The sequence below is a fragment of the Ursus americanus genome, chromosome 11 (assembly GCF_024610735.1).
Source record: "Ursus americanus isolate L20-20 chromosome 11, mUrsAme1.1.p, whole genome shotgun sequence".
In the NCBI taxonomy this organism is placed as follows: Eukaryota; Metazoa; Chordata; class Mammalia; order Carnivora; family Ursidae; genus Ursus; species Ursus americanus.
Genome location: NC_142137.1, coordinates 43,454,140 through 43,470,830, shown reverse-complemented (window position 1 = coordinate 43,470,830; position 16,691 = coordinate 43,454,140). Strand labels below are relative to the sequence as shown.

Sequence of the window (16,691 nt, the reverse complement as noted above, 5' to 3'; positions counted from 1 at the left end):
CATGACCTGAGCTGAAATTGAGTCGGATGCTTAACCAACTGAGCCCCTCTAATTTTTAATGTGGCCACTAGAAAATTTTTAAATTTTGTGGCTTGCCTTTATTTCAGTTGGATAGCAATGTTATACAATAATTTGAATAATACAGGAAGGTTTCCTACCACCCTCCAATTGTGCTTTCTAAGATTCAGTCAAGTATTTAATGTTTAGGGTCAAAATTTCAATCATTATAAGTTATTTAGTTAAAATCACTTATGGGTACCTTGCTGGCTCACTTGGTAGAATATGTGACTCTTGATCTCGGGGGTTGTGAGTTCAAGCTCTATGTTGGGCATAGAGTTTACTTAAAAAACAAAAAAGTCATTTACTCAGAGATACTACCACTGAGTTCAGTTTTCAATTTGTAGTGTCTTTTGAGAGTGTTCTCTTGATTCTTTATTGAACTGCCAAACTAAATCTTAGGGACTTTACCATATTTCATCTATATATTAATGTCACCTATCCAAAAAAACTCAGTGTTTATTTTTTTTTTTTTTACCATTGTCTATGGAGTAATAAATGGAAAGTGATAAATTTTATTATAAAATTGGCAATCCAGGGGTGCCTGGGTGGCTCAGCCTTTCAACGTCTGCCTTCGGCTCAGGTCATGATCCCAGGGTCCTTGGATCGAGCCCTGCATCCTGCTCCGTGCTCAGTGGGAAGCCTGCTTCTCCCTCTCACACTCCCCTTGCTTGTGTTCCCTCTCTCGCTGTCTCTGTCAAATAAATAAATAAAATCTTAAAAAAAAAAAAGCAATCCATGTCCTCACCTCTACTGCCTGCATAGTTTCTCACTACTTGTGCTGGATCAAAATCACATATATTGCATACCATCCTTAAAACCTTCTGCCTAATTAATTTTTCAGTGTTTAAAGCTTAAGGATTCTATAAAAGTTTTTTTTAAACGTGAGATGCCTAAGGCAGTTGTTTTTCTGATTTTCTGTAGTCATAAAGTACTTCTTCCAGTGCATTCTTAAATGGATCTCAAATCAAAGTGAAGTTACTGTGGTTGAAGGGTAAGTGGGGGACCCAGAGAGGCCCTTCCCTACCACCTCAGTTCGCCCTGCTTCGGAAAATGAAACATGAAGGCAAAGTGGCAGGTTCAACTAAGGCTTTATATGTGAAAAATCAGTGTGAACAGATTAGAGTTATATAATTTTTAAAATTGGAAGAGATTTGAGGTATTATTCTTCATGTTGTAGAGTGAATTATCTGTCATGCTCACACAAAGAACAGCAGAGTTGGAGATAAGCCAACTTCTGTCTGCCAGTAGAATCTTCTTTCCTAAACTATCCTGTTATAATAGCCTAAGAAATATTCTTTCTTGGGACATTAATATGGCCTAGGAGTGATGACAGCTCTTCAGAAGGGAGTAAGAACCTACTGGGCATAAGGTGAAGGTGTGCGTGTACACACACACACACACACACACACACGCATATGCATGCATGTGCACATATGTGTGCACACGTGCGCGCGCACACACACAACGATTCACGGAGCAGTATCCCAAAGTGCGGGTGGGGTGAGTGCTTAGGAGGTAGCCAATGAATGTGTTTCTCTTTCCTACTCTCTTCATAGCTCATTGCAAGTCACTGATTAGGGTTTAAAATGGCACAATGAATTATGCAAAAGCTGTTTCTGCAGGAGGGGCTGTCTTGCAGCCTAATGCAGTGCAGATGGAAAGATCTTCTTTTAATCATTGTTCTCACGATACTTGGAAGCTTTTTGAGGAATAAGCAGTCAGAAGTGGAAGTGAATGGCCTTCAACAGTAAATGAATTCCTTCTGCAGAGAGGAACTGAAATGTACTTATGATGCAGATGGTGCCCTGTGTTTGAATGCTCATCCTTGTCATCAGATATTCATGCTTAGAAGCAGAGTGTATCCTGAAATACTTGGGCTTTCGATGGTTCCACTGGAGAAATTACTTCTGCTCAGGCTGGCCCAACATGTATTATTATTTCTCTTCAAAAATGGTTATGAGTATTTAAATGCCATTTCGCTCCAATCATGAAAATATGCAAATTACCTTCCTCTCTCTCTCTCTCTCTGATCCTTAGTTATTACTAAAGAGACTGAATTAGTTAGCATTCCCTTACTTTTATTAGCATAATATTAATGCAAATGATCAGCAAAGGCTTTTTTAAAAAAGAAAGCAGAACCACAGAAAGCAATTAATAACAGTGCTCACTTGCCTCAGTGAGGAAGAGAAAACATTTATGATTAGGTTTCTAACTTCGGTATCTGTGCCAAGGACCACCCACATGGGCCTAAAAAGGTTCTCGTTTCTAAAATCATCATGAGCTTGGAGGTTTCAGTTGCAGGGCAAAAGCCAATCTGAAAAAGGCCCAAAGGGAAATTTTAGGATGATCTGCGGTTACCTGTAGATAGTTCTTCACTATTCAGATGCTCTTAAGCATGTGTGCAATAGGGTGTATTTCTAAGACATTGACGCTTAAACTGTAGGCGGAGAAAGTATAGGGACTTCAATGCATACAGTAAGGACTGAAAACTATTCCCAACAAAGGGGTTAATGTAAAGAGGACACTGATTAATTCTTTATTTGCTCAGAGGAAATGGGCTTAAATTAGAGGGAAGTAAATTTGAATCAAATAACAGGAAGACATGGTTGGCTCTGGGGAGAGCATTATAAAATTAGAATGCGGTATAGCAAGAGACTGGAATCTCCCTGCTTACCTACTCTCACTGTGCTGCAAAGATTCCGTACACTTTCTGGCATTTGTGTCTGCCTTTGTTTCACTGGAAGTGGGCACTGCGACGCAAGCTACTGGCTGCGCCACTCACAGCAGGAGGCCACCGTTGCCTGGTATTGTTATTTTTTCTACAGGCTTTATCTCCACTATTAGAATGTGTGTCCTGTCAAGGATCAGCGGTGAAGTCCTGTGTTTCTTTGGACATCAGCATGTATAGTGCCTTGCAGTGAATGAGGAGTCAAGATGTGTTGGGTGAGTGTGTGAATTACAGTGTTGCGACCTGTCTCTAGAGCATTGTTCCACCAAAACACTGCAGTATTGACTTCATTCCAGTCGCACTGTTCTTTCGAGTATCTACTTTACTACTTGCAATGGAAAATATAGTTCATTATGTAGATTAATTTCATCATTAAATCACTATCACAGTGATTTTTAAAACTAAAACTTAAATACAGAATTCTGACTGATATCCACAATGAAGGAAGACCAGTGAATAAATGTAAGCATTGTTGTTCAGTGAAACTTTTTGTTCGTAAAGCTGTTGGATAAAGAAATTAACATTCTTGTACTAGTGTGGTTGGCATATGCTTAGAGCTTCACAAGTATTTCTTATAAAAAGCTACGCATTTGACTTTATAGAACCTGCTTCAGCAAATAACTGAAGTCTTTTATCAAGAGGGAACCTTTTATATATATATATAAACACGATTTATTTATTTACTTTTGGAGAGAGAAAGAGCATGTGCACGAGCAGGAGAGAGGGAGAGAGAATCTCAAGCAGACTCCGCACTGAGTGCCGAGCTCAATGTGGGGCCCGATCTCACGACCCTGAGATCATGACCTGAGCCAAAACCAAGAGTCAGATGCTTAACTGACTGTGCTGCCCAGGGGCCCCAAGGTGGGAACCCTTAATAGTTGACCCTCAAACACCTGAGTGAAAATAAAAGAAGGAAAAGGAAACAAAGACCAGAAAACGGTTCTTAGTCTTGGATCGTTTCTATAAATTATCTGATAACTTAAGTCTTCCTGAAGACTCACCCTGGCAGTTCGTAAAGGAAGGTCCTCTTCGATGCCATCATTCGTCCTGACTACTTGGTGTACGCTGCACAAATGCTGCCTTCGGCTCTGTGGGAACTACACCCTCTGAATCCTTTCGTAGTCTCCTTTTAGAACTTACTCAGACTCTGTTCTGGTGTCAAGAGGCTCTATTCTCTGTTCAGTAGCTCATTGGCTAATCTCTCCCTCCTGAGACAATAGTTCTTTCTTCTACCTCTCTTTTCTGGCAACAAGCGTCATTGGTACAAGACCTGGCTGGGACGGGAGGTCTGGGGAGCCTGGGCCCGTGCAGAATGCAGGGCTCCCAAAGCTGATCCAGCAGGTGACCTTTGGGGAAAAAAGTAGAAATCAATCAACCTGGATTGTTACTTTGTAGGGACTGCGCAGAAAGGAGAATCCAGGTCTAGAGCAATGGGGAAAGTAGAGGAGAGCAAGAGGGATGACAGTGGAAGACTAGAAGTGGGGATCCTTGAGCTGAACATTCATTTAGTATCAGTTTTCTACAGAGGGTCCAGGGAGGGAACTCTCAAGGGCATTAACTTCTTGTGGATTTCTTGGCCTGTTTCAAATTCCCACATGAGATGGCGTTTTGGAACCAGATGCCATATTGCAACAAGTAAACAGTAGGCTAGCCTAAGCCTGGTGCTGAGCAGGACACTCAGAGGATTCCTTTTACGACAGCAATTAAACAAGGCTAGGTTCATATACTTCCAGTTTGGAGGATTTAATCCTCTGAGAATTTGATGTGCCTGTGGGTGGCATTTACCAGAGCTCCGTGTGCCCATAATTTGCTGGATGATGTGGTAATGCTAAGACATAGCTTCAGTTATGTTTTCATATTAAATTATTTTTTTCTTACCTTCTGCATTGCCCGCTCACCCCCTGAATGTTCCCTGAATTTCTTCCTATAAAACCCTTACGCATCCCTCATGGTCACATTAGGTCTCACTGCCCCCCGAGCCCTGTTCCTGAACTGTAAACAAAGCTCAGAGGCTTTTACTGAAAACACTTATGTTGGGGGGATTTTTGTTTTGTTATCCTTCAAATGTTAGGCTTTAAGTCCCCCTCCGCAAGCAGTATTTTATAATTAGAAATGACCTATAGTTCCCTGTGTTATTATTTTTCATGTATCTTTCAGGTTACGTACATTCACATGTCTTGTGTTGGGTCAGCTGAGATTCTAAAACATACTAGGAAAATAGGGGTCTTGGATAATCTCATTTAAAGAGGAAAAAATTGCCCATTAATATTCACATATTCTACTTTGTAACTGATTGCGGAAGACATGTAGTGAAAACATTATGGATGAATTGTTTCTAAGCTTGGCTAAATTATTTGATTAGCTGGAAATTATTTCTCCACCCCCTCCATCTCCTCAGCAGAGCTGACTTTTAGCACCTGGCTTATAAAAATACTTCCTGGCCTTCAGTACTTATCTGCGGAACATTATGGTATTTGAAGGTCATTCTGAGCTATCCATAAAATTACACTTTGTAGCCTACGTGAAGCAGATTTCTTTTTTCTTATCCAAGTATTTGCCATGCTGTTGCTGCTGTTTTCAATTGTTTCATTACTATTCATTAATGTTCTTTTGAAATAATGTATAAATATCCTCTTCCTATTTATTGTAGGTAGAATAAACACGTAGAGTGTGTATATAAACACAAAGAGATCCTTTCCCTTTTAACATTTTCTTCCAGTGTCTGTGGCCTTTCTTCTGGCTGGTGAGGGTTGGTTTTATACTTCTATGGCCCCACTGAGATAGGAGATGATTTCTCTATCTTATTTCAATAAATAGTCACAAAGAGGGGCGCCTGGATGGCTCAGTTGGTGAAGCATCCAACTCTTAATTTCTGCTCAGGTCGTGATCTCAGGGTCATGAGATTGAGTCCTGTGTAGGGCTCCATCTGGGCGTGGAGCCTGCTTAAGTAAGATTCTCTCTACTCTCCCTCTCCCTCTGCACCCCACCCCAGCTCCTGTGTGTGTGCACGCGCATATGCGCGCTCTCTTAAATTAAATAAATAAATAAATAAATAAATAAATAAATAAAATCAGAAAGAAGCAAGAAGAGTTTAATAATGATGCCCACATTTCTTCTAGAGTATGCCCATGTATTTGTCTTTAGTTATTATCAAAGGGTTTTTTTTAAACTCCAGCTATGCCTTGTCAAACAGGTTCTTTTTTTTTCTAAATCCAACTATGCCTTGTGCTCATGTTTTTATTAGCATAGGAAAGTTAATGTTAATATGTATATAAAAGCCTTATGAAAGGCGAAAGGTTTGCCCTTAGGCAGTAAGTAAAACCAATATTATATTCACTACTATTCCAACATTAAATTAAAAAATATTAATGTTTGTAGTTTGGTGTTATATCAACAAATATTTTGTTAGTCCCTATAAGATGATAGGCATCTTATGTATCCATAGCAGGCTACTCTGTGAAGTAGATGGGGATATTGGAAGATTGTCATTTGTCAACTGGCCAATGGTTAAACATCTCTCCTGGATTCCGGATTCTGAAGTATATTGTTAAGTGTTGTATGTGACAGTTGCACATTAGTGTAAATTTATCCGTTCGTATTGACGTATGTTTAAGGCACATTGGTGAACCGTTATGATGAGATTCTAGTCTAATGGCTTGATAGGGAGCTTTTGAATGACAAGTTCAAGACTATGAGGGAAGATGGGAGGACTTCTGGTCTTCGTCAGTGAATCCTCTTCTTCATTTCACATCTGGAAATGTGTTGAGAACTTGATGGATTCCTCAAGAAGAGAAGCACAGCTTTGAGACAGAAAAGGCGAAAACATTGATTTGTTAAGAGCAATAAAAATAAATGGAAAGAAGATTGACAAAAACTTGGGATGCTGATAACTACCTTCAAAATCAGTGACTGTTGTAAAGTAAGAACCAGGTGTTAGACAAGAGTGGTGAGGAAGCCGGACTCCACCTTAGGAATGGAGAACTTTACAAATAGGCTGGCGAGTGGGTTTCAGGCAAAGCCCTGAGAACCGTGAGAAACAGAGCAGGAGAGGGGGATCCCAGAATGGGCTATGGAGGTGACCTCAAATTATTGGTTTCTACAGAAATGTTTGGGGAGTGGTGGGAGACATGAGGTGGAGGTAAGCTGATAGCAGTAATAGGAAGTGAACTTCTTTCTGAGGAAGGAATGGTGAACCACACAGGGCCTGAAGCATGTCAGGGACAGTGCTAAAGCAGAGGTCATGACCCAGAGGCTCATGCTGGAGAGTTGTCTGGGCCACAAGTTTAGTGAGGAACTGGAAAATTCCACCCTTACCTGGTGTTGGTGTCATTTATAATCTATCTCATGATAAATGTTTGAGTAGCTTGCTTGAACAGACATCTCTGATAAGGTGCCTGACATACAGTTAGCATTCAACAAATATTTTAAAACTTGTTTGAGAGATTGAGTTGACAGGATGGAAGCAGGGCATGTGAGCTTAATAAAATGTAAGCCAGTGCTTATTTATGATTTAGTATTAGGTACAGTCTAATATGAAATCAGCTCTTTGTTTTGTAACCTCTATTCTCTCACAAGGAAACCTCCTTTCAAACAAAACACTCAAGAATTACAGAGGCATAGAATAATTACTTATTAATTGCCTTTTAGGGTTTCCTGATGACTAATTTCTTCACCATCTACTTTTCATGTTCCTGTCTTACTCCTTTGTAGTTTTGTGCAATTAAATAAAAACCACCTTGGAAATTAAAAGGAGGTGGGTTTTTTTTTAGAGGCAGCAATAATTGAACAATTAATAATTACACAATTTACAAGCATCTGCTATGGCAAGCAGTTTGCAGAATTTAGGGATACCCAGGTGAACAAAACAAAACACGGATTATTGCCCTAAGGAACACACAGTGTAGGGGTAGACAGACAAGGCATGAGCATCACAGTGCAGGATGTGGTAAGGGCTGTGGGGGGACTGAAGAAGCAGGGAAATGCTTTTATTCCAACCCCCACAGAGAAAGGTACCAAGATATGACATTGAGTAACAACAGGTGGAAAACAGATCCAACTGGAGAGCCAATGACCAGAGCGCAAAGTAGCTGCTGGTGACGAATTTCCAGGTGGCTCTCTAGCTAACGAGAAAAGGAAAGAGTCCTGGAGTAGAAACGTGGTGGGTAGATGTAAACCATGGGGATGGATAATTGAATGAAGTGTAGATGGAGAACTCAATTTGCTCTGCTTTGCACCATTGTTCCAAGATCTTGACATTTTATGTCAAAGCCCCACTGCAAATCCCTCTCCCCTTGTCTTGGAAAATGATTTTCGCATTGAGATCCTGAGGCTCCCATTTGGTTACGTTGAGTTGTTCCTCCAAGTGAGGAGGGAGACGTGCCTCCTGAGAGATGTTTGGGGGAGCCCAGGAGCCAAGAGGATCTCACTTCTACACAGAACCAGAGTCTAAAAGAGGAAAGGCCTATGTCTGTAACCATGGCCCATAATTCCCCTTTGGGTACCCTGCCTGTGTCTGTACATAGAAATGGAGCTTTTCCAACATGCCTTGGCTGCCCCCTGACTTTCCCACATGCCTTTTGGTCCTGTGCCTTCCCTCCTTTCTACCACACCTGCTGGTGGCAGCCACCTGTATCCCTGTTCCTTTAGCGTTGTTCGCCCATGAGTTGGTTTTGCCCTAGTTTTCTGTAAGAGTGATAAAGCCAGATTCTGAAAACTAGCTCTTCACAGGTCACTGAAGGAGCTACTCTCCTCAGCTCTTCTTACGCGATGTTATGTAAATAGAGGGTAATCCTGTTTCTTTGCTCCTTGTTCTGCTGTGTGTTGATATGTGGAGGACTCTCTGTGAAGACTTAAATGTGCTGTACACATACTCCTATTTTTAAAGAAAAAGAATGCTGAAAGAAATAATGACAAATTTTAATTTTCCCCCCAAAGGAAAGGGGTAATGTATACAAAGGGGCAAAAGTGAATTTACTTGAAATGTGAAATTTGACTTAACAGATTTTTAAACTTCCCCATTGGGTTGGATAGAAGAGAGAAGGGATCCCTTTTCCTGGGTTCTGAAGGCTGCCTGGGTGTGGGGAGAGGCCGTGGGGTATTGCTTTCTCATCCACTTCTTTCTGCCTTCGGGGGGCATCGTCAGTGTTCCTTCTTCCTGGATGTCAGCACCATTTCTAATAATTACTGCTTTCAGCTAAACAATAGTAGGCATTCACTTCCAAGGGAAAAAAATGACTTGGGTCATTCATGGGCTTCGGCTCTTCATAGTCATTCAAATTCGGTGTATTCTGATGGACGGAGCCATTACAGAGTATTAATAGCTTCGCCATCTCCTGATGGCAGTGATTACTTCTTGAATGCCACTGTCCTCCTGAAAGAAAACCCACACAGCAGAAACACCATTTTTTTTCGATTTGTTTTTTTTTTCTTTTTTAATGCAGAGATAATATAAATGGAGAAGCAGAGTGAGTTAAACATTTTTGAAAATTTCCAACTTCTTCAAAACAAAGTGTTTTAAAAACAGGTGTATTTGAAGTCACGTCCCAGAGTGACACAAGGCGTATTTTAGAAAATGCCTTGGAAAAGACGTCTCATGCATTTTAAAGAGATATGGTTTGATTGTTAAGTGTATTTTTCTCTAGATAAGTACACTGGTCATTTAAAACCGTTAATTATAGACTGTGTCAACATGATCACTTTTGATTTTGCTGTGTGCAGTACAAACTGAGAAAGATTGGAGCATCTGATGCAAAAAAAAGTAAATTCTACTCTTTCTAGTCTATTTGGTATAATAAAATGAGTACTGAAGAAGAAGCGAGGACACTAATCTTGGTTCTACCATCACTTTACTGGGTGACTTTGGGGAAAATTTAACCCTAGGGCCTCATTACCTCATCTAGAAAATGATGGGATAGATTTAAATCCCTAGGGTCCAATACCATTCTAAAGTTTATGCTTCAATAAATACGGCTTTATCTAAATTATACTTGGTCATTATGGTTGATGGTAAGTTATGGCATAAGAACTTGTTGTTGTTGTTGTTGTTTTTTGGTGCATTAAAAACAGAACAAGAACCAAACAAAAATAAACCTATTCTTCTGTTTTGTGTCTCCCAACCCAGTCACATCTTTCTGTGCATTGGAAATGAATGTTGGGATAAGGAGCACGAAAGAAAGTGTAGCTCTTTTAGAGAGGATCTTGTAAGAAAATAAAACAAACACAACTGAATCCCAGCATCAAAGGACTTGAGGACAGCAGACTTTGGGCCATAAAAGTGTCTCTAGAAGGCTCAGAACAGGGGACAAACTAATGAGTGTCACAACAGGACTCTTGTTGGGGTGGGGTACAGAAAGTAGAGATTGGACCACATAGTTAAATATAAGTTCAAAGAAACATCCTAGTTCCAAATAAAACTGGCCTTGAAATGGTTGAGGAAGAGGTATGGATGACAAAGGAGTGCTAAGGAAAATGCATTTGAAAAAATGCACTGGCCCAAAGGGAAGCTTAGAGAGAATTTCTGCCCCTTATACATGATAAATAAAAGCAAATGATGAAAGACGTTGGCAAGGCAGGGGTTTTTAAATGATGTTCTATTCTTTGTCATTGAAGTATAAATTAAATATGGTTATATCATTGGAATAAGTCCCAGTTTTGATGAAAGGCTGTAAAACTAAACTAAAATAAACAAAGAAGTAGGTCAAGAGTCACCAGGAAAGCATGGCTGTTTCTTTCAGTACGGCTTTCTGGAGCATTGCCCATAGAATTGAAAAGTGCTTTTTGAGATCCATTAGGTGTTGTTCTTGAGAAATCCTAGATCGGTGGTTTTCAAAGTATGGTCCTGGAACACCTGGGAGTCTCAAGACCCTTTCAGGGGTCTAGGAGATCACAGCTGTTTTCATAATAACACAAAGACGTTATTGGCCTTTTTCGATCTCATTCTCTCATGAGAACACAGTGGAGTTTCCCAGACACTACATGATGTGCAGTATCACAAAAGACTGAATGCAGAAGCAGATGTGAGAACCCAGATGTTTTCTATTAAGCCAGACATTAAAGACAATTTCAAAAAATGTAAGACAATGCTACTCATCTCACTACTTTTATCTTTTTGTATGGAAAATAGGTGTCCCCCAGAGTTATTTATGTTAAGATGTTGATTATTCTTATTAAATGAATTAGTATTTTATGTGTTCTTTCCAATTTTAATAGCTAATAGTGTACATCTCAATAAATACAACCTATAAAAGCAAAAGCTTTTTGGGGGGTCCTTAAACATTTTTAAGTATATAAAGGAGTCCTGAGACCAGAATGTTCAAGAATGGCTGTCCTAGAGGTTAAGTAATTTTTCTGAACCTTTGAAGAGGGCAAAGGTGACCTTATTAAACTATGGGAGGGGCAGTTATTTGTTGTTAGCAGTTTTACATGTTAACAGTGAGACTAAGTTGTGCGCCCTCTTCATGGTTACCCAGCAGGCATTTCAGGGTGAATTCTTGCTTGGTAACTCACAACACACCAAGCAGTCAAGGCTATCGGTATTCTTCCCATTCTACAGGTTGGAAAAGTCAGGGTTAGAGAAGTCAAATGATTTTCCAAAATCATAGAGATAGTTAAGTAGAACGTGAATCATTTGGTACTTAGGACTCCCAGTCCCATCTATCTGCATGTCATTTCTCTGCATTGGCTGTAGGATGAATCATCAATCAGCTTACTTTCTTCTAGCAGACCACAGTCTAATGCATGGCACTGTCCACTTCCCTGCGAAGAACAAATTGCATCAGACCAATTAAACATTCTCTATGACAAAATAAATAAGAGGCCTGAGTGATAACACTGTGTGTGAAATTCACTGACCAGGGGAAAAAATATCACAGAAAAATAGGATAAAATATACCTGGGGGAAAATAAAACAAACCCCCGCTTTTTATAAACACAGCGTAAGAACATGCTAGCAAGAGGAAAAAGAAGGGACATTCCATGAAGGCCCATAAGGGTCTGTTAAATACTATTTGCTGATAATGTTAGTGCGAAAAAAAAGGCATGGTGATAATTCTGTGCCATGGAGGAATGCTAGCAGCATAGGACCTGAGTTTGCAGCCAGCTGGAAGCCACCCCTTTCAGAGGACAGTGTCTAGTTCTGTGGTTAGAGCTGTAAAAGGTGAGACATGTGAAAGTTTCTGAAGAGTGGCCCTGGGATGGTTGGCACATGGGATTCTGGAGGGCAAGTCAGGAAGAAAAACAGAACAATTGTCTGCCAGTAAGTCAGGAGGGGGTAATTGGTAGTTGCCTGCGGTACAAACTGTGCGTTTCTTTGATTTCAGCACCATGTGTTGGCTTGGGTCTTTTGGAAATGTAAAATATTTGTGCTCTGCACTTCATTATGTCTGGCAGATGTTACTTTATGGTCTGGAACCCAATTTGCAGAATGAATGTGGTATCAGATAACGTACTCCTAGAAACAGAAGAAAGGAACTGGTTAACTAGCTTCTTACCAGGGCAGTTTTAAGAAGGGCCACACTTTAAGCCATTGGCTGTCTGGAGTTCACAAGTAGAGTTTATTCTAAGAAAAGAGGTGACACAATGCCTTTATTGATGTAAACTGTAATTTAAAAATGTTCAGCTACGTTTTTAGAGAAAATGTAACATCCATGGCATGCTAAGAAGGGTAGTCTACCACAGAATGCTTGCCTCCTCCCTCCTCTCCATGCTTTAATGTTTAAAAAAGAAAACGTTTTCTTCCAACATTTACCAATGATCCAAAAAAGAAAAAAAAAAAAAGCCTCCATTCTATGACTCTGTATCATCAGGTTATTGTAAAAAAACCTATTCAGCTTTGAATCTTATTAAAGTGAAAATATTGAGTCTATTCATTAGCACTAGGCGATTAGATTTTTGCTTTATGCCTGTTTTGAAAGCAGGGCTTGATATAGAAGGTGTATTTACGTAACAATACTGTTGCTCAATGCCCTTGCGTTTTTCTGCATATGCTATCTTAATGGAAATTTACTGGAAAATTCTTGCCAGAATAAACACATTCCTTCAGAAGTGAAAAGCTGAACATAACTTTTAGTTCAGCTGCACCTCTTTTCTGTGAGCAGATAAACCAAATTATTTGGCATTAGTCATTACACTTCACACATTCCACAGTACTTATTGTGGTCTCCCATGGAACTAAGGGCTACAGGAGATAGGAATAAGGTTGACAGTCTTATATTATAATGAGAGAGAAAACAAAAACAAAGATGCAGTGTCTGTGTATTTGACATGAAATAAACCAAAAATGAATCTGGTAGACATGCTGTCAATTAGCTCTAACTACCCTGGTAAAGCAGGATTAAGGAATAGAACATTTGGATAGGTTGAGCTGCTGATCACAGGAAATGAAATATAATTTATGTTTTTGTTTCTAAGAGAGAGATAGCTTTTACATTCACATCTTAATTTAAGAACCAGGAGTGTAAACTCTAAAATGACAACACTGAAGGTGTGGCCAGTGGGGAAAGGGCAAGGGACCAGGATGGGATACAGGGATGTAAACAGGACGGTTGGGGCAGGGAGGGAGGAAGTGCCCCTTGAATTAAGGGATGGGGGAGGCAAACAATGGACAATGGAGACTGGAGGAAAGAGAAGCACACAAATATGTCTAGACTTCCTCCTGCTGGCCCTACTTCTAACGCCCACCCATTGCCCCCCAGACTTGCTACTGGGGAGATATTATAGCGATTGTTCATTCATGCAATAGGCATTATTTTTAAAGTACATAATCAGGGTAGAGAGAACCATCTTCAAAGGAATAAAATTGGCCTGTTAGCATATTACAGTTAAGTATTCAGTTCTATTGTATTTATTTGTAGCAATAGGCAATTAAGTCTTTTGACTTGTTCTAAGAAACCAGTTGGAATTAAACTGCTAGGTAGAATTGACCAGAGTTTAGTGACCCTCTTCCTTATGTAGTATTAAATCCTACTGTTTTAAATAATTATGGGAAAAGCCGGTTTAAATGTGAAAATGTTCACACACTATTATAAAGAATGTTGTTTTATGGTATTTTTATTATTTTCATATGGGTAGTAAGAAAACCAATGTAGCAAAGTATTACTTCCTAACATCCTCCTGGGAGATAAAAGAGCAATTTGAAATTAGAATAACAAAACACTAGTTCCCCAGTTATTGTACCCACTCAAATTATATATATATATATATATATTTAATATTTATTTGAGAGAGAGCATGAGCAGGGAGGGCAGAGAGCAGGAGAAGCCTACTCCCCTGCTGAGCAGGGAGCCCAACATGGCGCTCAATCCCAGGATCCTGGGATTATGACCTGAGCCAAAGGCAGATGCTTAACTGACTGAGCCACCCAGGCACCCCTCAAATTATTAGGAAAAAAAAAAAAAGAATATAAAGAAGAAGTGCCATAACTAAAATTTTCCTTTTTTAAATAATTGGGCTCCCCATCTATCTCAATATAAAAAAAACAGTAAAACAAAAATTTAATATTTCTATTATATCTGGAAGATATATAATATATATATTATATATATGTACTTATTTATTATGAGGTCTTTTATTTCAACTTTAGTAGTAGGTGGGATGTGACTTAAAAGAGTATAATAACTTGAAGTCATAAAAATACCTTCATTTATTCAATTTATCCTTTTCTTTATAGATAATATTTGAGATAAATGTTTAAGAGGTAATTCCTAGCTACTTATTCAGAATTGCCAATAAATGTTTTTTTCCCCAATAAATGAAGTTTTACCATATTTTAAAATACATACCAGTAATGGGTACAATTTTAAATAAAGGTTAAAAGTTGCTTTCTATAGTAGAATGTCACAGCAAACTTAATATGTCATCCTTCTATTTATGTTTTGGTTCCAAAAATAAAAAGGAAATTCAAATAGTATCTCATTTATTGATTGCAGATATTTGCTATATAAGGGCTGACTGAGTTTTAACTAATGGCCTCTAATCAAGATTTAACTTGTTGCTTTCGAAGAACAGCTTTAGGTTTAAAGAAGTCTTAAAATAATTTACATAAAATGGAAAGGAAAAATGGTTTATCACATTGCTGTTTGGTTTTTTGCCAGTGAAACTTTTTGTTCATTCTATAGGCATATTGTAATTACTGGTATCTCAAGGTAAATAGCTTCAAATATATATATCTCTTTGGTTTTATTAAGGGGAACTTATGGAGTTTCCAAATTGTTCAGTCAGTACTCTGATGTCTTAGAAATTGTACTACTTCCTCAAGTATTAAAATGAACCATGTTTTCTTTTGAATTTATAGCCGCAAATATGGCCAGTACACTATGAACCAGGAAATCACCAAAGTTCCCGAAAAGCCTCCATTTGACCGATCAAGTTCTCAGGATTCTTTGGATGAACTATCTATGGAAACCTATTGGACGGAAATAGAAAATATCGAGAAATCTAGCGAGAACAGACAAGATCAAGAGGTGGTGGTTGTCAAAGAGCCTGATGGTAATAACTAAAGAAATACATTTCTGTTTGTTCGTATATGTATTTCTGGGAGATGACTACATGGGAAGGAAGAGGGCAGCAGCAGCAACAAAAATTAAAGATAGGACAACCAAAATAAGATAATGCTGGTTGGCCTTCCAGCTTGAAAGTTACTTGCTTGTGGCAGGTTGATGGCTGCAGCTGCCACAGTTACGTAGCATGAGTAAATTCACTTCGTCTTAGAGGTGGCTAGACTCTTGTTGGCTAGGCTTCCTGTATCCTAGACCCCTAGGATTCGACTTGGTCTTTGAAATGATCTAACCTTCCTTCTGTGGTATTCTAGCCACACGGTCGTTTGTTCTCTAGTGAGTATAGATGCTGCTGGAAAGCTCACTGCTTTGCAGTGATGCTGTTTTCCATTGGTCAGTCAGCTTGAGTTGTCTTGACGTTCTTTCGTTTGTTGATTGACAATCTGCCCTCCTCTACCTTGGACATACTTTTTGCCATTTGGAAGATCAAAACAAGCCTCTTCTATTTTTACGGGATAACCTTTCAAATGTTTGAAGATGCTTATCTTGTTCCTCACCACGTCCTTCTAGAAGGAAAAAAAAAAGATTTACATACTAGTCCTTCTGGTGGTTTTTGGACCCGTCTCAGTCCTGGTCATCCTCTCTGTCCAAATGTAGTATGCCTGATTGGATATAATGCTGCAGGTTTCGCCAGCTAGCCTGAGGGTATAGGTTTGAACAGTGTATGGTATTAGTGTTTTCAGCCTCCATATTTGCTTCTTTCTTCTATTTGGTCCATAATTTGTCTCCAGTTTCTTTCCAGCTATATTTCCTGCAATCTCTACTACTATATTTGATATTATGGAAGAAACATAGAAAACATTTTTTTCCCCTTAAAATTCATACTTTTTTTTTCAATCTCGTAAATTCAAGCAGTCACCAAGTTTTTGATGACCAATTCCGGCATCTATTATATTAGCTTTTTTTTCTTTCTTTCTTTTTTATTAAAAAAAATTTTAAGTATGCTCCATACCCAACGTGGGGCTTGAACTCACGGCCCTGAGATCAAGAGTCACATGCTCTGCTGACTGAGCCAGCCAGACACCCCATTTTAACGTTCTCTGCCTTGTGCCACCCATAAATTTGTAAGTGTATTTTTGGGGGTGTCAATTGATCAGGATGCCAAAAAAATAAGAGACAGTCAATGCCTCCTGACCCACTAATAATGATCTCCTTTTCAACAGAGAACTTCTTAAGTAAATGACTTAGCACCGAGCTGCTACACAACAGAATCTACATACACACGTTTTCCCCCTTGCTGTGACGTTTTTAAAAAAAAATCGACCAATTATACTTTAAAAAGAAAAATCTCCAATTTTTCTTAATTTAACATTTCTTATATTTGTACCGTTATAATCAACTCTTTCTTTTGT

At 39.0% G+C, this 16,691-nt stretch overlaps 1 protein-coding gene across 3 annotated transcripts in view; it reads left to right on the top strand.

Annotated features, from left to right (window-relative positions):
- Positions 1-16,691, top strand: part of ARHGAP18 (Rho GTPase activating protein 18) — a 189,293-nt gene that overhangs the window by 116,358 nt on the left and 56,244 nt on the right. For 2 of the 3 annotated variants that reach the window (XM_087865480.1, XM_045805575.2), the window contains exon 2: positions 15,078-15,271. In XM_087865480.1, coding sequence (XP_087721606.1) covers positions 15,078-15,271 — 194 coding nt within the window. Of the gene's footprint in view, positions 1-2,885; positions 3,004-15,077; positions 15,272-16,691 lie in introns of all 3 variants that reach the window. The other variant, XM_045805576.2, reaches the window with a different exon arrangement.